Source organism: Propithecus coquereli, unplaced genomic scaffold, assembly GCF_000956105.1.
Source record: "Propithecus coquereli isolate 6110/MARCELLA unplaced genomic scaffold, Pcoq_1.0 Scaffold882, whole genome shotgun sequence".
In the NCBI taxonomy this organism is placed as follows: domain Eukaryota; kingdom Metazoa; phylum Chordata; class Mammalia; order Primates; family Indriidae; genus Propithecus; species Propithecus coquereli.
The window spans coordinates 243,677-264,295 of record NW_012155085.1 but is presented as its reverse complement, the minus strand read 5'-3'; the positions used below and the strand labels follow the sequence as shown (position 1 = coordinate 264,295).

The following is a 20,619-nucleotide window of genomic DNA, read 5'->3' as shown; positions in this document are numbered from 1 at the left end:
CACGTGCGCGCGATTCAGGCTGACTCGCAGTATGGAACCACTGGGAAAGAAGATCTTTAAAGGAGTTTTAGTAGCTGAACTTGTGGGCCTTTTTGGAGCATACTTTTTGTTTAATAAGATGAACACAAGCAAGATTTCAGGCAAACAATGAGCAAGAATTTCCCTTCATCTTGGAAGTTTGTTACAGATCCACTGAACAGTCTAGAATGTATGTAATCAGAGAGCAAGATCAAGAAAAATGGTTGAACAGCAAAAATTAGAACCATTCATCATGTATAGCCTCCCATCTAAGCTGTCTGAGAACTTTGGGAGAATAAAGATGAGCCTACTGCTACATTGAAGACTCTTAGTGGTCACACAGAACATCCTGATGAGTAACAGGACCTTCTGGCCTGCCATGGCCTGCAGTTTCCCACCCATTATGCAAATCCACTGCTTTTTTTTGTTGCTTTCCTTCTATATTTATTGTCAAAGACTAATGTTTTATAAATAAATGACTAAGGAAGGAGAAGAAAAAAAAGTCAGTGGCTTCCTGGGTGGGGCTTATTGAATAAAGTTTAAACTCTTGCTCTGGCACAGAAGGACCCTGCAATGCACCTATCTCATCAAACTTGCCTTATTTGCTAAATCTGACAAAGTTACTGTGAGTCTTTTCGTCTCTCTTACATAGACATGATACCTTGTCTATGTAATAGTAGCAGCTCACACAGCTGGAAGTTACCTTTTCCTTCTCTGAAAATCTATGGCCTTCAGTTTACCACTTACAAGGCAATTATTGTCCTGCCATATTGGTATGCAAGTCCTATCAACCTTATTATACTAAAGCCCTAAGCCCAAGTACATACATATGTGTATGTATATGTACGTACATAAACACACACATGCACACACACACAAAGATAATTAGAGGCTTTATCCCTTCCCCTGTCTAGCATAGTAGGCACTCAAAAGTACTTTTCTACGGTATTTCCCTCCTTTACAGAGAAGACTTTTAGGCTTGGAAGGAGCAGAAGAAGGGAAAAGAGGCACGGTTGTCCTTTGTGAATCTCAGTAAGCTATATTTGTGTAATGATTTCTGGTTTGTAAAAGGTTTCACATGCATCTCGGTGTAACATCAGAAACAATTAAATACCAGAGAAAAATGAACAGAGTTGTTTGTAACAAGTTTGGGTGTTTAAGATTAGGGCTATTAGCAAATATTTAGGAAAAGTAAAGATTAAAAGAGAGAAATGGAAATGGCTAGCTTTGTGGAGATAACAAAAATAAGGTTTATGTTAAAGGAAATTTTAAAAAGGCTAGAAGAGACTGAGTGGAGAAAGTCTACAGAACTTTGGAAAGGTAAAGAAGTTTTAAATTGGACTGAAATGAGGGGATAATGAAGGTAATAAAAGATTGTAGGGAATTTATAAAGGGAGAGCCCTATGGTTTTGAAAGTCCCTAGTCAGCCTGTGGTACTTCAGAGCAGGAATCCAGAGAGGGTACTTGAGAACAGACAAGAACATCATATTGGTGACTGAATACAACATGGTCAGGGATTTGATCAGAAGCAGAAACCATTCATGACACAGTCTGGCAATGCTGGAAGCTGGTAATATGCACTCGAGCAACTGGGAAGAAGATTTCAGTCTTTGAAGAATGCAGATGATTTGGGTGAAAACAAGATATCATATCAAAATATTCTTATTTCTCGTGATTAACTCACAGCTTTGAATCTTGACTTCAAAAGTTGATACTTTCGATATTGTGAAATCCTTTTCATCAGATACTCAGGGTTCCCAATGTGCTTCTGAACAGACACATTTTCTCCTACCCCTACATTTGGGCTGCTATCTTCATTGGCTGCCTCTAACCTGATCTTCATATCCCCAACCAACAGGGCAGTTTTGAAACCATGAATAATAATTATAAATATTTGGTGTGCATCCTCTGACCTGGAGAAAGTTTAAGTTTAGCTGGCATAAACCTAGATGTATAGTTGGCTATAAGTTGGGAAGAGGAATACAGATGGCGTCTTAGCAGTTGGTTAGGCCCAACATAATTAAAAGGTGAGAAGCAAGATGTTAAGCATTACAGAATTTATTAAAAAATTCATAATCATTTTGATCTGAATTGATAAATTGATTTTTATTTACCTGAATATGAAAGATTTCCCCCTAAAGAGTAGCAAAATTAATGTGAACTAACACAATTAACATTGACTAAAGAATGGAGTTCTATGGATGAAGCTGTCTCATAATGTCTTAATGATAAAGAAGCTATTTAAGGCATTCTTACTATACGTACTATCCTGGTGAAGACATAAGGATTCCCCCACCCCAACTCTGACAATATTATGTGGTTGGCAACAAATACACTAGATTGACATAGAATCTAGGACCTCAGAGAATTAGACATAAACACAAATGGCAAAAGTTAGAAATCCCTCAGAAATCTAGAAAACATTAGATTTTCAGAGCTATGAAGGTCATTTTACTTGTAACTAATAAATGTTTCTTAGCACCTATAGGCAAGGCACAGAGGGGGCAGGGTAAAAGACCTCATGAATCTGACCAACTCGTGAAGGACTCAATATAGGCAAAATGAATGGTCAGAGCAGCAGCCCGCCAAATCGGAGCCATACAACCAGGAGACATCACAAAGTGTTGGCTTAGGGCAATTAGCCATTCTGGAAGGCCATTTTAAGTCCAATGGGTGAGCACAAACCATTTCAGGTCTTACCTCTTTCAGACAACTCTCCCATGACCTCCTACCAAATAATTTATTTCCCAATCACTTTCTAGAATGTAGAAGGTAATTTATCTCAGCCACACTATATTTTCTAACACTTGATGATGTGGAGTGGTAAATAAAGCCCCAGCCCACAACTTCTATAGTCAGTAAGGGCTCCCAGGTGGCTTCAGTTCAATGACGCCTGAGCACCAAATTTGCCATGTACGGCATGGGTCATTGTGACAGAATTTTTTTTCCTACATGGCTTCTCTGATGTTGAACAAGGTATGAAGTTCGGGTGAAGCCTTTTCCACATGCGTCACACTGATAGGGTTTCTCACCAGTGTGGATTTTTTGATGTTCAATAAGGCTTCTATTCTGAGTGAAACTTCTCTCACACTCATTACATTTATAGGATACAGGAGCTTCGACATTTTCCCACTTACTTTCCATCCTACCCTGACTTTCCCAGGCCTCTCCATGCTCAGGATTCTCAACATTTTTATTGCCGTGGATCCTCTGATGTCTCAAGAGATGCGAATTCCGCCTAAAGGCTTTGCCACACATCTTGCACTGGTATGGCTTCTCCCCAGTGTGAATTTTATGATGTTCAAGGAGGCTGCAGCTCTGGCTGAAAGTCTTCCCACAGTCGTCACACTCGTAGGGCTTCTCCCCAGTGTGGGTTCTCTGGTGTTTGATAAGGTTTGAGCTGTGACTGAAGACCTTGCCACATTCTTCACACTCATATGGCTTCTCACCAGTGTGGACTCTCTGATGAATGACAAGGGCAGAGCTCCCGATGAAGGTCTTCCCACAGTCTTCACATTCATAGGGTTTCTCTCCAGTGTGAATTCGCATATGTTTTGTCAGGCCTGAACTCTGAGCAAAACTCTTTCCACATTCATGGCAATAATGCCGCCTCCCCCCTGTGGCATTTTTCTGCTTTCTTTGTAACCTGCCCTCCTGTTCACCAGCTTCTGCACATGTAGGAATCTGGGCAGTGTCTTCACCCAGGTGGCACAGTATCTGCCCAGGCTCTTTTTCTGGAAGCTCCTCAGCTGGAGGCAAGTCCCTGATCTTAGTCTGTATTTCACCACCTGAAACAACAAATGGCCAGCAACTGTCAGTTCTGCCCTGCCACAGGGGGAGAACGCTGTGATGAGGACCATGGAGGCAAAAATCAGAGTCTACAGATGCCAAGGATGAGGATTTGAATACAAGAAAAAGGATGGGAATAAAGGGGGAGAATAGGAGTGCTGGGAGGAGGGAGCCCTGAGAATGGGAATGGGGCCATTGGAAGGGTACGAACTGGGAATGGAGGGAGTAGGAGGAAGGTGGTGAGGGCCCAGGACTGTGTTGGGGATCCATGTGGCAGCTCTAAGCTCTAATAACAGTGGAACAGGGCCGTACACCTGGCATAAAATGCTGAAAGGGCTGGTAGAGGGCGACAGTAAACAGGGCAAGGAGAGGATTTCTGAAGCATTCCGCAAGAAACAGTGAAAGTGGAGACTCAGAAACTGGTCCCTGATCAATGATATGGGCAGTTATCGCTAACTGTGCCCCAGGCAGAGCCAGGGTCCCCAAAGAGAACTGGCTTCAGTGCTGGGGGTTCTGAGCTAGAGCCCCCACTGTGCTGCCAACAAACTATGTGCCCTCAGACAAGCCAGGCAGTCTTCTGTGCCTCTGCACCCTAATCTCTGAGGGCAGAGTCTGTAGTTGACGTCTAAGGTCACTTCTAGCTCCTACATTCTGACTCCATGGCCCATTTCCTGAAGAGGCCCCTCAGCTTTCCTCCTCTGTCAGAGTCAGGAACAGGAGGGGACAGGAGGAAATCAACATTTACTGAGCATCTATTATGACCCAGACCTGTACTAGGGCTGTATCTGCTTCATCGCACTTAACCTGACCAGCACACTGGCAGGGCAGAGAAGCAAGCAAGGCCAGAAGGGGTAAGGAGCCAGTCAAGAACAGGCTTTCAGAAATGGTGATTTTGAATCTAAACATAATGGGGCTAAACAGCTCCTAACATGGTTCTAATACACAAAGAACACCAAGAAACCTTAAGAGAAATTAGTGCCTGTCAGTCTTACCCAGGGAGACCAAGGTGCCACGGTTCTCCTGCCTTTGATCTCTGTAGAGGTTCACTTGAGATGAATCCCGCTGTGTCCACCCAGGAGAGAGGGTCAGGGCCACATCTTCCATTTTCAGCAGCCCCTAAAACAGTAAGTATTCCATTGTCTTGCCCCAAATCACTCCTAAATCTGGGTACATGCAAAGAATGTACATCCCTTGTAAAGGGGCTCTTTAAAAAAGAGCAAGTGTGGCATACCTACACTTACTCAAGCCCATCTCTAGTAACATCTTTATATATATATAAAAAAAAAACCTGCAAAAGGAGAGAAATATACATTAGGAAAAGTACTTTCATATAAATGTCCGAACAGTCCAGAAAATGAAAAGGTTTGGAAAACAGGGACCCATGCAGCAAAAGGAATGAAACTAAATCCAAACTTGTCAAAAGATATGTGCTGTGCTTTGGCAAAGTCGGGTAGGGGCTCATTTACATTAATAATTCTTAAAATACAATGATATCTAGGACTGAGGTGAGAAAAATCAGAAAAAAAGTTGATACTACAGAGCCTCAAACAGAGATCTTCAAGCAGGACATGAAAGACTAAGTAAGAAATTAAAATCTAGGTTAAATAAAGATTGTTCAGATTGCAATATATATGACTTTAAACTAAAAGGACATTCCTTATCTGTCCCTTCAAGTGTAAGTTCTTCGAGGGCAGAGGCCAGGTATTTATATCCCACACCAATAGCATGGTTTATTATACTATTAAAAAACCAAAAACCACAAACACAAACCACCATCCCAACAAAACCTTCAGTTTGCATTTCCTGAATTGCCCTTGTTGAAGAAAATCACATGAGGGGGCTGGCCAAAGAGATGGGATAAAAAGATCTGAAAAGCACAGAGAACTCTTCAAGGTGGTAGTGAAACAGGAAAACCCTCTTAGGTGGGCACCAAAATAAAGGCAATGATAAGCAACCTTGGGATAGATGAACAAACTCAGATTCAAGGTGAATCTAGGATGGGAGTGAAGTACAACTGGGGAGGGAGTGACCCAATGGACAGCCCAACAGTAGTGAAGAGTGTGGGGTGTTGGGGGAGGGAGAGGGGATCCAGCTCACCTGGGACTCTGGAGTAAGCCTGGAAGCCACCACTACTTCTTCTCTGTAGCATCTTCTCTGGGTAAGCCCAGAAACCTGGAAAACTAAGAAGGAAAGAAGCTAAGAAGAAAGAAACTAAGAAGTGAGATCCACCCTGGCATTCAGCCTCCCTGCCTTGTGGAATCCAAGGTCAAAAACTAGGTTAGTAAATTCTTGCCAGGAAGTTTATATAGAGTGTGTTCCTTTCTAAAATACCTGATTCCTAACAGCTACAATCTTAGGGCCTAAAGAAATCTGGTGTGCTCTGTAGATATATGAAAACCATGCAAAGAATCCTTCGTAGGAGTGGTGAAATGAAAGCAACATAAAAATAAAACTAAGCTTTCCATTTGAAGGTCTTTCAGTCTTGAATTTTACGGGGATATGGGGAGTAAAGAGGGTTTTTTTGTTTGTTTGTTTAAAATGTCTTTAGTAGATCCTAGGGTGCTTTCCACTCTGGGTTTGAAAAACTAAGGGGAGTCAGGTAAGGCTGGGTCCATAAAGGAGGAAATAGGATTCTGTTTATAAAGAACTTGCTCAGATTCAAGAGAGAGGTAGAGGGGAATCTCAGTTTTCCCTATAAGAAGTCAACTTTTCAAGGGGCAAAAAATAAATTGGTTTGGGCTATGACTCGTTAGATGGCATGTCCAAGTATTGTATGTCTTGGGAATTTGCCCATATGTCCACAGTAAATGAGGAACAACCTGGAATACATAGTAGTTTCCTATCGAGTAATTTTCACCTTGTTCTAGTTATAGATTTTACACGGCTTAGAAGATTTATACTGTTCAATGTGCAGCAGTCCTACCATCTCTGGAATGTTTGGGCTGGCTTTACAAATTCTGCCTTATTTTATTCATAGCACTTAGCAATATCTAAAATTGCATTATTAATTCATTTGCCATCTTCCCTGTTAGAACATAAACTCCATCAGAGCAATAATTCTGTCTTACTGATGGCTCTATCCTCAGTGCCTATAACATCGATTACCATAGATGAGGCCTCCATAAATACATATTAAATGAATGGAAATCATTGTGTTGTTAAAATATCAATAGTTTCCAGACACCAATTTTAATAAAGTCTGATTTACTATGTTTTAGTTTGGTTAGGAAGTTTTCCACCATTGTTTGAAATTTCCCTTTTAGTCTCAGTTTTAAACTAGAATTGATCAGTGATGAGCATATAAAGTAACTACAGATGGGTCTGTCCTTTAGGTAATCCTTAAATGAAATTAGATGAAGTCCATAGAATTCATACAGCCCAGAAGATAATACTCACCTCTGTCTTGTAAGGGCTGAGATCCCAGAGATTCATGCTTGAGCAGAGCCTTCATTGGCTGGAATTGGCTACTTTGAGACCCCTGAGCTGGTGTCAACAGTGCGACCTTGCAACACAGCAGTTCTTGCCCCTGGTCACCACCTGGGATCTAGAAGTTATTCATTTAATTTTTATTTATCTACCAAACATTTCTATCATGTTTTCTACGTGTGAGTATCCTTCCAGGCACCGTTTCCCCAAGAGATTTAGGAAAATTAACTCAATTAACACAGACAACAACCCTATGAGCTATTAATTTGGATTTTTGTTATGGAGAGACTGAGACACAAAGTTTAAGCAGCTTGCTCATGTCACCCAGCTAATAAGTGACAATGCTAGGATGACAGCTGAGGCAGAATGACTCCAGAGCCCATGTTCTTAATCATTACCCTATGTTTCCTCATATATATATTTGTGCTTTTATGATAACCCTTTGGAAAATGATGCTAAGTGCTCAAAGAACACTAACATCTTTTCTTATGTGAAAAATGAGGATAATAATTTGTAGTTTATGGGGTTTTGGAGACCAGTAAATAAGATCACAGGATGTGAAATCGCCTAACACAAGACCTGGCACATGGTATGTCCTCATTACATGCAGGTTTCCTTGCAGACATTTATAGTGAAATTACAGTTTTCAAGTTACTTTCTCATGTGCAGCTCAGAATTTCCTACATCCTTTATAAAGAATGAAGTCAAGAGACTTGCAATGACCTTTCACTGTTACATGGCTCAGGTTCAATAGATCCAAGTCAAGAACCTTGGTTTCATGGTCCCTGGTTAGAAGGCATTGGTCACACGTCTTCTAAGGGTATGTGGACAAGGACACAGGATGATGCAAAGAGGAAACAGTTTCATAAAACAGGGAAGAAGATGGAGGTGAAAATCAACCCATTTCCTACCAGAAGTTCATAACCAGTGGTCCACGGACTTGAATAGGAAAAAACTATTCTTATTTTGACTAGCCTCCAAGAGAAATTTAGCATTTCCTTCAGTAATGAATGGAAGCAACAAACCAATGTGGCATAAGCAGCACCCAGGACTCTGTCACCAATAGAAACTGCAGATGCTCATCACATTACAACCGGGCAAATATAGTCAAAGTCATTCACATTTATCACTACTTTGAAATGGCCAGTTATTAGCCTTGTCCCTAGGTCTTATTATTTAGTGCATTAATAAAAAAAAGCGGCTGTGCACTGCTGTGCCTCACGCCTGTAATCCTAGCACTCTGGGAGGCCGAGGAGGGAGGATCCCTCGAGGTCAAGAGTTTGAGACCAGCCTGAGCAAGAGGGAGACTCCGTCTCTACTAAAAATAGAAAGAAATTAGCCGGATAACTAAAAATATATAGAAAAAATTAGCTGGGCATGGTGGCACATGCCTGTCGTCCCAGCTACTTGGGAGGCTAAGGCAGTAAGATTGCTTGAGCCCAGGAGTTTGAGGTTGCTGTGAGCCAGCCTGATGCCACAGCACTCGAGCATGGGCAACAGAGCAAGACTCTGTCTCAAAAAATAAAAATAAAAAATAAAAAAAAAGCACATATATAACTTTATCACCAATTTGTTTACTACTTTGCTAACTGTATTTCAATAATTGAGTTATTTTGTAATCCTTTATATTTTTCTTTATGTATTTAAAAATACTATTATGAGAAGGAGTCCAGGGACTTCACCTTGCCACCAAAGAGGTTTATGGTACAAAAAGAGATGGAGAACTCCTGGATCTTAAAAGAATGCCCCTGACTTTGATCTTGAGATTTCAGGAAGAAATAGACCACAGCTCTCAGATACTAAACCTGTTCTACCTGCGGCATCCGCTCATCCAGCTGCCTCTCCAAATATTCCAAGAGCACCACCACCTCCTCCCCGCTCTCTGGATGCTGCTCCCGCACCCAGCTCTGCAGGTCTCCCGGCAGGATGGTCAGGAACTGCTCCAACACCAGCAGCTCCAGGATCTGTTCCTTGCTGTGCATCTCAGGCCGCAGCCACTGTCGGCAGAGCTCTCGGAGCCGGCTCAGCGCCTCGCGCGGCCTTGGAGCCTCCAGGTAACGGAAGCCTCGGAAGCGCTGGCGGGAGCGTTCGGGTCCCGGAACGGGGCTACAGGCTGAGCTCGGCTCAGCCTCCGAGGCGGAGGCTTCTTCCTTCTCTACCTTTACGGTTAGGGGCCCCGTCTGCTCCTCTGCGGGCTGGGCATCGAGGGCTGCATTTTTTCTCAGTTCTCTCGCCATCCTGACCCAAAGCCGTACCCGGGCCTCACTCTAGTTGCGACTTATATATCTCCAAAGGATTCTTGAAAGGTGAGAAATCACTATTAGCCAGAAAAACTGCAAGTGGTCCCCTCCTCTCATGCCCAGGGGCCCAAGATACCCGTGAGGCGCAGCTCTGGAGATCTCTTCCACCGTCCGTGCCTTTGCAGCGTCCTCCTCTGCACCCCACCCTCAGTTCCACAATGAATATTCCCAAACGACGTCCTGGGGTGAAAGTGATCACTCTCCAGACGCAGGAGAAAAGTTGAGGCTGGGGCACAGGAAGCCTCGGTGGGAACCAAAGCCACTTCCTGGGCTCTCTAGGAATCTTCTCTCGGTGGTTGTCCCCGAATTAACCCATTAGCTACCCTATGCTTACCTCCACTCAAGGGAAGGCAGTTATGGGTAGGGGGGAAAAAGGACCACAGACCCTGCCTGGATCATAAGAAATAGGACTAAATCTTTAAATTTTGGAAGGATGCTGCTGTGGCCCCCACTTCTTTCTGATGTAAAGCTTGCCTAAGCAGCTGTCATAAAATTGACACTAAAATTCAGCTGGAAAGCAGGAGTTCCCCAGCATCCTCAGAAGGAGGACCACTAGTCTCTCTCAGGAACATCAAAGAAGCCAAACACATAACTAGGCACTTGCCTGGAGACAGTAGTGGTCGCCCTCCCCCCATCTGCCACTTTCTTTTCTCCCCTTCACTGGCCAAACTATTTGAAGGAAAGGCCTCCCCACCTTCACTCTAGTCCTCTCCTTCTACCAATTCTTAACATCTTGTAGACAGTAAACTGCCAGCATAGCCAATGCCATTGGTCCTGCAAAAGTAACCAGAGAGTCTTCCTCCCCTGACTCCACAAGTTACCACTTTCTACTTTCCATGGCCTCTTCTCAGGCAACCAGGCGTACGCTGCTGCTCTCCACTTTGAGAAACTCTCTAGCTCCTGATTTCAGGGACCCCATTCTCTCCTAATTTCTTCCTTCCTGTTTCTTTGAAGCCCCCATTTCCAGTCTAGTACAGTGGTTAGACACAGAGTAATCTTGGCTTTACCACTAACCAGCTGGGTGATCTTGATAAATTACTTAACCTCCCTGTGCCTAACTTTCCCAATCTATAAATGGGGAAATAGATAGGGATGTTGTGGGCATTAGTAGGGATTAGATAATAATTGTGAGCAGTATTGTGTAAGGTGCTTAGAACAATGCCTAGCATGTAACAAACTGGGCCTACCCAATAATAGAAGAAAGTTCTGAGATTTCTTTGAGCCAGATGGTACTAGATGTCAGGCCATAGTGACTACAAGTTATATAGCTGGACTGAAGTGTCAATAAGCCCCTTACTACCCAGCGGAATGGAGAAGCTGCAAAATGCAAGTTCAGTAGGTTATTAGGGGAAAAAAAAATACCATGTCAGTACCTTCCTGAGTTTTTATTCTTCACTGTATCCCTCTACAATTCAAAGGATGATAAAGAAGGGAGAGAACTTAAGAAAATGAATTGTCCAAAAGGCTATTGTAAATGAAAACTACTACAAAGTATTTTCACAGGAGGTATAAGACACTGTCCATAAGGTATTGTTAGCAAAATAAGTGAACCTGAATCTAATTAAGTTTCTAGATCCCTATACTTGTGTACACGTGAGATACAGAAGCAAGTTAAGTTGGCAGTTTTCAAACCCTGTGTCACATTAGAATCACTGGGGAACTTTTAAAACATCCTGATACCCAGGTTGCAACCAAGATCAATTAAATCACAATGTCACAGGACGTGACTCCGGCATAAATAACTTTTAAAATTTCCTAGATGATTCAAATATGCAGGTAAATTTGAGAACTAAGTAATTAAATGATATTTTTTAAAAAGCAATCAGTCAAATTCACAATGTGCGACATTTTATAGGACAGAAGACCAAGGTTCTTCAACACATAAATGGCATTTAAAAAAATGCAGAGGAGAAAGGAAAACTGTCATAGATTTTCTAAAAGAGACTGAATAGACATATCAACCAAGTGCAATGGTAAACCTTGTTTGGACCCTGATCAGAACAAAACAACTGTAAAAATACCTACTTGAAACAACTGGGAAAACTAAAATACAATGATATTAAGGAATTACTGTCAAGTTAGCTGTCATAATGATACTATGTTTATGTTTTTAAAAAATCTTTGTTAGAAATTCATAACTGAAGTATTTATCCTTGTGGGTGAACTAATAAAATGTCTGGGGTTTGCTTTAAAATACTCAGAAAGAGAGAAAGAAGCAAAGAATATGTTACAAACATGATAATTGTTGAAGTTGGGTAAGAAGCATATGGTGGTTCACTGTAATATTCTTTCTACATTTAACATATGTTTGAAGTTTTCCAGAGTAATTTTCTTTTTAATTAAACAAAATCCTATCTTCCTTCATTTCCATATTATTCATTAGGTGGGGCCAAAGGACGTGGGGGAGGAGGTGGCAGTCCAGCCCAGAGTGAGTGTGGAGCCCAAGTAGAGTGACGAGAGTGTCCACATAGTGGAGGAGAGTGGAGGGTGGAGGAGGGATCTATGGTAGGAAAATTAACACATACATTACTACCATCTATTTCACTGGCCCCATTCCAATTTCACCAACCACACCATTTGAGGCCAACTAAGAGGAGTGAGAAAGCATGGGGAAATTGATTATATGGAGGAAGGATTGATCAAATAAGTAAATACAGTCATTCCTTGATATTTTTGGAGGACTGGTTATAGATCCCTCGAGGATACCAAAATCTGAGGATGCACACATCCCTAACATAATGGCACAGTATAGTATTAAATATTTGCATATAAATTATGCCCCATATACTTTGAATCATCTCTAGATGTACTTATAATACCTAATACAATGTAAATGTTATGTATATATTTTTTGTATTGTTTTTGGTTTGTAATATTTTTTATTGTTGTATTGTTATTTTTTATGTTTTTTAAAAATATGTTTGATCCATGATTGGTTGAACCCGTGGATATGGCAGGCCCACTGTATACTGAAGATATTAGGAGCCAGGTTTCTCACTGTCAGAGAGCTACAAACATGAAAAAGAAAAAAGCCAAAATGAATTCTGTAGTATTTATTGGATTGGAATTAAAAGTGTTGGCCAGGAGTGATGGCTTATGCCTGTAATCCTAGCAGAGGCTGACGCAGGAGAATGGTTTGAGGCCAGGAGTTCAAGACCAGTTGGGCAACATAGCAATACCCCATCTCTATTGAAAATAAAAAAATTAGCTGGGTACAGTGGCATGAGCCTATAGTTCCAGCTACTTGGGAGGCTGAGGCAGGAGGATCACTTGGGCCCAAGAGTATGAGGCTATGCTGAGATATGATTGTGCCACTGCACTTCAGTCTGGGCAACAGAGCCACACCCTGTCTCACAAAAAAAAAAAGTGTTAGAGTGAACTCAGGGTTCCGCTATCTTTAGTTACTTATAGAAATAAATATAGATGTAGGTATGCAAGTGTAGGTGTGTATATAAATACACACACAAACACACTCACATGATCCCACATGAGCCAGCTGTCTCTTGGAGACAAGACTCTCAAAAGCTGACAGATTTCCAGTACAAATCAGGGTCCATATATCTTAGTCATTCTCTACTGTTAAAAAATCTCTCTTGCTCCTCCTAAATCAGAGGAGCCAAGGAAAGGGCATCTCCAATTCTTGCAGCAACTGTGAGTTTGAACATCACAACAAACAACACAAACTATTTGGGAGATGCTCTTCCTTTTTAAGCATATCTTATCTCCCCACCCCTCCCACTCCCATATAGGAAAATGCCATTACAAAGAGAATTGACCAAAGACATTAACATCTAAAGAAATGCTAACAAAACCCAGTCATCAAGACACTAAAGACAATGTGCCCATTATAAGAATAAATAATAATAATAAATAACAGCAAACCTTTACATCATGTTTATTAGGCTGACAACACAGTCCTCTAGCCCAGGTGACAGGGTGAGACTCCGTCTCAAAAAAAAAAAAAGATGACAACACTGCCCCAGAGAAAGGGGTACCTCTCTTGAGCCTTTTGCAGAGAGTATGGCTTAAAGGCTTCCTGGGAAGACAGGCTTTAGAAAGCTGGTGAGGGGCCCTCCCTCACAGCCAGGGACCATAAGAACTATACAACTGGCTAGAGAAGAACAACTGAAGGAAGCACAACCCCACACCTGGAAGCAAGTGCCTAACTGGCATCTCCCATTTACCACATACTGACAAAATGTTTGAAGCTAGCAAACCACCTGCACGGTGGGACACAGAGGCCACTTCCAGGCCTCTCTAGCCACCTCCTGGACAGATCTGTCATTTGCTAGCTCCCCACCCACCTCTACCTCCCTCTTGTGTTGCTATTTTTTTTTTTCTTTTTGAGGCAGAGTCTCACTCTGTCGCCCCAGGTAGAGAGCAATGGTGTCATCATAGCTCACTGCAACCTCGAACTCCTGGGCTCAAGCTATCCTCCTGCCTCAGCCTCCCAAGTAGCTGGGACTACTGGCACATGCCACCACACCCAGCTAATCTTTCTGTTTTTAGTAGAGACAGGGTCTCACTCTTGCTCAGGCTGGTCTCGAACTCCTTATGGCTCCATGGTTATGAAGAAAAATGTCCCTCTTTTTAGGCATTAATTACTTAATTATTTAGTGGTGAGAAGAATCATAATGTCTGCAACTTTCTTTCAATTGAGTACAAAACAAAATCACAAAAAAATAGTAATCTAGGTAAAGGCAATATGGATATTTGCTCAACTTTTCTATAGATTTGAAAGTTTTTAAAATAAAAATTTGGGGAAAAATGGAAAACAATTTTGAGAAAGATAGTAAAACATTACCTGTGAAAGCAATTTCCTTTTTATCATTCAATATCTAGTGCTTTTCTTAATGACTAAAATGTACTGTTATTTCAAAAACTTACCTATATTCTTAAAGTTCTTCGAATATATTTCTGTGTTCTATACTAATGAATATTTGCTCATCTATAAATAAAATTTAGAAAATGAAAGCCCATCCCCCCCATAAAAAGGTATGATTGGGCATTTATTTTTATTCCTATAAGCACATGCTTTGCACCACTGTTTTTCTGCTAAGTCAGGGTTCAGCACACTACTGCCTACAGACCAAAATTGGCTGGCTTTCTGTTTTTGTATGGCCTGAGGGAGGAATGGTTTTTATATTTTTAAATGGTTGGGCAAAAAAATCAAACGAATAATGAAATTTAGTGAAATGGAAATTATATTAAATTCAATTTAGTGTCTATAAATAAAGTTTTATTGGAATACTGCTATATTCATTCATTTATATATTGCCTACGGCTGCTTTTGCCCTATAAGGGCAGATCCCCTATTTAGCAAAATGTTACTCACCCAAAAAAGAATTTCATTCTTCTCATTAGATCTGTATTACAAAATATTGTACTCAATTATTATAATTTGAATAAGATAATTATATACAATAAAAAAGTATGGAAATCTGTTTTTTTTTATTGGTACGTACATAGTATTCTAAATTTGGCCTCTTTGCCCACAAAGCCTGAAATATTTACTATTGGCCTTTTACAGAAAAAGTTTTCCAACTCCTGTTCTAAGTCACAGCTTTCTTAAAGATCAAAAATATGTTCTAAAATTCATTTTTGTGTACCTCTGAAAAAGGTATTCCACCAATCAATTTGTTAATATTTGAAATCCCCATCAGACACTAAATGGCTTAATTTTCAGTTATATCAAGTAACATTTACATATCCATTTCATTGGCCTATCAAGTAGTTTATAACTCCAAAACAAAATTTGCTTACAGAGAATCTATAGTAGTTACCTATCCATTGTGATATTTTCACTGTACATGTAACCATTCATGTATAATACTCCTCCCTGTTTGCCAGTTCCTAAATTAGTATGGTTTATGGTATGGGACTATTAATGGAAAAAAACCCAAACTCTGTAAAATAAATTAAAGGAGTTTATTTAGAGCCTAATGCATGTGACTGGCCTGGAGCACATGGCCTCAAGAGGTCTTGAGAAAATGTGCTGGCAGTGGCTGATGTTCAAGGCATACATTGGGTTGGCCTGAAAAGGTGGGACATCTCAAGGGGAGGAGGGTGGTTGCAGGTTATAGGTGGATTTAAGAGTCATTGATTTGTAATTGGTTAAAGAAATAGAGCTTTGTCTAAAGGTTTGAAATGTTTTAACTTAAGATAAGGATGTCTGTTAATCAGAGATAAGTCACAGAGATATTTACCCAAACTCAAGTGACCTTTTAAATAAATTGATGGCTTATAGGAGTGGTTTAAGCTTTGTCTTGCATAACCTTAGGCCTGTTAATTAGTATCTTACTGTTACAGAGAATATCTCTAGAAAAGGATTGGGGAGGTGGGCATGATGGGGGGTGTCTGACCCCGCCTTTTCATGGCCGGCAACTCAGCTTTAGGGTTTTTCTGGGATCCTCTTGACCAAGATGGTGTTACCAAAAGCTCAGCACTTGTCCCCATGGCCACATCAGAAGAATGAGGAAAAGTGGTTTGAAGAGAAGGAAAGAGAAGTTTATTAATTTGCTGGCAAATGAGGAGGTTGGCAGACTCCCATCTTAAAATAGCAATGTCCTGCCAAATACAGAGCTTTTAAAGGGGAGGTTGTCACCTTCAGGCTATAGCTGTTCAACTATAGTTGATGGTTCTGATTCATCACATCTTCTGCTAAGATAATGTCCTGACTTCCACCCTGCACACGGGAAATTCCATTGAGCCATCTCCTGTGGTACAAAGAACAAAGGACATTCTCCTGCCCCTCCCAACCACTGGCCTGAGGTAGGGATGCAGGTTTTAATTCCCAAAAGGAATGGGGGAGGTTTTAAAGAAACAGAAAACATTTTTACCCTTTTTTAGGCCATTCCCCCTATTACAAGGGGGTCCATTCAGCTGGCTAGGAGGGGTTAAGATTTTATTTTAGTTCAGAGTACCAATCCTTATCTCTTTCATCACATTACTAAAATTCTACTTAAAGCAAATGATACAATTTGGTCTTACTCAATTTAATTTCCCCATTTTATTGGTCAGAGTCCTAGCATCAGGAAGGCATTATTCTTAAGTTTTTACTTGGCTGTCCACTAACTGAGCAGGTCAACTCAACTAGAGAGAACCAAGATGATGGTAATGCCTATGTACATATTGTAAGGTTTTCGGTGGTGGAGAGACCAGCAAACACAAGTTATGGCCAAACAAGTGGCTTTATTAAAGCGCTCCTGGGTGAGGGTTCACAGGTCCTAAGGTCAGGGCCTGAGAAGTCACGCTGCCCAGGACTGAGTCAGGGTTTTTATATGTGGGGTTAAGGGGTCTTGGAACATTCAGGTAGGATGTGGTCGTTTGAAGCCTGAGGACTTTGCCTGCAGCAGCTGGGTAGGGCAGGAAACCGAGCTCAGGGTGTTCAGCCAGCATAGCTGTTTTTTGCCACTCATGACAGGATGCAGTCTGGCCCTGGCTGCAAGCCAACAGGGAAGGTGCCCGGGGCTGTTGTTGCTGTGCCTGTGGGAGTCTTTTGGCCAGCCTTACACATATTACGATCAGGGTGAAGTGATCTTTCCGAAATGTTTGCCATTTCAGAGAGTGAGATCTAAAGTGTATTCAGAAAGTTCCCAGACTACAAAGTTTCTTAAGAAATTTTGTAGGCATCAACAAGACTGAGTTGGATACTTCCATGTGTTTCTGGAGTAGAAAAGCCTGTGAATTTAAGAATTAAAATCACGATTCTGTCCTCATTTGGCTCACAGGCTGAGCTCAAACTGATTCCAAAATAAGTCTGGTTCTTGCTTCCAGCAGGAACAAGCAGGGTTGGGAAATCATTAATTAAACGTATTTCCGCCATAAAGATGGCGGACAAGTTCCTTTTAAAGGTGGTAAAAAGGAAGAGCGTTGGTAGTAAGGATCGTCCACCAAGGGATAAAGATAAAGGGACGTAAGTGAGAATGGGAGAAACGAAGGGTAAGTAGCAAGACCGTAAAAGGTGAAAATCCAAGCAGGAGAAAGGGAATGTTTCAACAGTAAAGGGAATGGTTGCTGCAAATTCCTCCTTTTATGTTCCGACGCGGCTGAGACTGGGGAATATTAAGTCCTAAAATCAAGTGTGCCCACATCCCTTACCCACTTCCAACAAGACACCTCCAAGCAACCTCCGCGGAGGCGGGCGCCTCACAACCCACGCGCGGATTCGTTCTCGCGCTGGCAACTTACAGGAAGCGGAAGCTGTGCGCGAGCAGGGGCGGGGTGCCGTTTCTAGTGCGCCTGCGTAAGCGGAAACCGCTGGCCAGCTTCGGTGTCTGTGGTAACCCGCCGGAGTTGACCGTTTGAAGCGCTGCTCATGGCTCCAGTTTCCCGGCCCCGGTATGCCGAGGACACTCCGGGCTCTCGGAGACGACGACGGAGCTCGTCCGGGAGCCCGCCATCCACTCAGTCCAGACGCTCCCCTTCGGGCGACCGTTCCCGCTCTCACTCCCGCGGCGGTGAGGGCCTCAGGCCTCCGTGGAGTGAGTTGGGCGGGGGCGCTTCCTGGCCTCTTAGCCGCTCTTGGTCTCGAGAGCCGCCCCCAGGGCTCCGCAACTACGCCTTCTTGTCCTCTTGGGTCTCTTATGACGAATACCGCTACCATCACCACCACTGTCCGGGTAACTGGCAGTGGGTAGAAGACTATGACAAGGAGGAGGAAGAGAGCTACCGCCAGAGGAGGCTGAAGGAGAGAGAGAGGATTGGGGAGTTGGGAGCGCCTGAGGTGTGGGGGTTATCTCCAAAGTTTCCTGAGCCAGATTCTGATGAGCATACCCCAGTTGAGGATGAAGAGGTACAGAATGAGAAGAGTTGTTCAGTTTCTAGCGTGGAAGAAAAAAAGAAAAAGAAGACGAGTCGTTCAAAAAACAAGAAAAAAAGAAAGACTAAGTCATCTAAGAGAAAACATCGCAAATATTCTGAAAATAGTGACAGTGATTCAGACTCTGACATGAATTCTAGCTCTGATGATGATAAAAAGAGAGTTAAAAAAGCCAAGAAGAAAGAGAAGAAAAAGAAATGCAGAGCAAAAAAACTCAAGAAAAAGAAGAATAAGAAGATTAAAAAAGAATCCAGTGACTCAAGCTGTAAATACTCAGAAGAGGAGTTGCCAGAAGATACCTGGATTGAGCAGTCAAAGAGTGCAGATACCATGGATTTAATAGGTCCAGAAGCACCTATAATATATGCCTCTCAAGATGAGAAACCTTTGAACTATGGTCATGCTCTGCTCCCAGGTGAAGGTGCAGCAATGGCTGAGTATGTAAAGGCTGGAAAACGTATCCCACGAAGAGGTGAAATTGGGTTGACAAGTGAAGAGATTGCTTCATTTGAATGCTCAGGTTATGTCATGAGTGGCAGCAGGCATCGGAGAATGGAGGCTGTACGGCTGCGTAAGGAGAACCAGATCTATAGTGCCGATGAGAAGAGAGCCCTTGCATCCTTTAACCAAGAAGAGAGACGAAAGAGAGAAAATAAGATTTTAGCCAGTTTCCGAGAAATGGTGTACAGAAAGACAAAAGGGAAAGATGACAAGTAAGGATTTGTTTGTTACACAGCAGGACTTTTAACAACAAAAGTCTTTTATGACCAAAAGTATCAAAAGGCTTTCCAGTGCTACTGTACCTACAATGTTAATAAGCCCCTCAGAAAAAAGCTGCATTTTGAAATATCTCTAGCAATTTATTTTTTTCTTTTAACTTTAAAAAGTAACATGTGCACATGGTTTAAAAAATATTCAAACATTACAGAAGCAGAGTTAGTAACAAGTGAATCCTTCATCCCAGTCCCTGACTCTTCTCCCCAAAGAAATCTCTTTTTGGTGCCTTCTATATCTGTCCATAAGTTATGTGTGTATACAAGGGTATATGTGGCAAGATAGGGTTAGAGCTATTAAAGTTTTTTTCTCCTTCTTGAGCTCTGACATTTTTGGTCTCTTGGAGGGCTTCATTGCCTCATGGAGCCATTCATTTGCCCCAGGGAGGACCAGAAGAACCCCAGAAAGAACAAAGGATTCAATTGGTGTATACTTCTGGTTGCAGTTAGCTGACTGGGTTAGAAAATAGAGGAGATAGGCTGGACATGGTGGCTCATGCCTTTGATCCTAGCACTCTGGGAGGCCAAGGCGGGAGAATTGCTTGATCTGAGGGGTTTGAGACCAGCCCGAGCAAGAGCAAGACCCTCTCTCTACTAAAAATAGAAAAATTAGCCAGGCGTCCTGGTGCACACCTGTAGTCTCAGCTACTTGGGAGGCTGAGGCAGGAGGATTGCTTGAGCCTAGGAGTTTGAGGTTGCAGTGAGCTATGGTGATGCCACTGCATTCGACCTGGGGCAACAGAGTGAGACTCTGCCCTCCCCCCCACCCACCAAAAAAGAAAGAAAATAGAGGAAATATACTGGCTTTTATAACTGAAAAGTCTAGAAGGAGGATGAGTTTTCTGCATGGCTTTAATTGGACTTTGGCTTCTTTCTCCATCTTCCTTTTGCATGGATCATTTTCCTCAGGCTGGTTTCCTTTATATAACAAAAGAGCTGCTAAATCTCCTAAGTTTGGTTACATTTTTCCTGGTCCACTTGTGAAGAGAGAAAGAACAATTCTGATTTGGCATTCCAAATGAGAATCAAGATTCACCTCAGTTGGATAAGCTTAGGTCACATACCCATTCAAAACAAGTGCTGTTGCCTGGGAAATAGAATGGCCACTCCTGGGGCTGTAGGTATGGTCAGTTTATGGGCTACATGGGGAAGGAATGGATATGTGAATGAAAATCAGGGTAATGTTGAGCAGAGGGGATAGACAACCAACAAATGCCAGCTGGGCAAGGTGGCTCTTGCTTGTGATCCCAGCTGCTTGAGAAGCTTGAGCCCAGGAGTTCAAGACAGCCAACATATGCACACTACAGTTTTCAGTGATTTTTGCATTTTTAAGCTACAGCTGCTAGAATGAGAATTTGAATGATTTTTTTAAAACATAGAATAGAGAGTACATGTGCTGAAAGTAAAAATTTTTTTTGAAGAAAATTTTGGCTTTGGTTTACTAGAAGCCAAATCCTGATTGAACAGGACATAGGGTTTATCCATAAAGGAA

The 20,619-nt window shown here is 42.0% G+C and overlaps 2 protein-coding genes across 2 annotated transcripts; one reads left to right on the top strand and one right to left on the bottom strand.

The window, feature by feature from the left end:
- Window positions 1–2,460: 2,460 nt before the first annotated feature.
- Window positions 2,461–9,758, bottom strand: LOC105826368 (zinc finger protein with KRAB and SCAN domains 4). The gene is made up of 5 exons (XM_012664339.1): window positions 9,048–9,758; window positions 7,204–7,351; window positions 5,905–5,987; window positions 4,800–4,923; window positions 2,461–3,806 (listed from the first exon to the last, which is right to left on the bottom strand). The coding sequence occupies exons 1-5, from the start codon at window positions 9,468–9,470 to the stop codon at window positions 2,944–2,946; spliced, it is 1,641 nt and encodes a 546-aa protein (XP_012519793.1). The 5' UTR covers window positions 9,471–9,758; the 3' UTR covers window positions 2,461–2,943.
- Window positions 9,759–17,850: 8,092 nt separating this feature from the next.
- On the top strand, window positions 17,851–19,437 carry NKAPL (NFKB activating protein-like). Its single transcript, XM_012664352.1, has one exon. It carries the CDS (start codon window positions 17,851–17,853, stop codon window positions 19,069–19,071), a length of 1,221 nt encoding a protein of 406 aa, XP_012519806.1. The 3' UTR covers window positions 19,072–19,437.
- The last annotated feature ends 1,182 nt before the right edge of the window (window positions 19,438–20,619 follow it).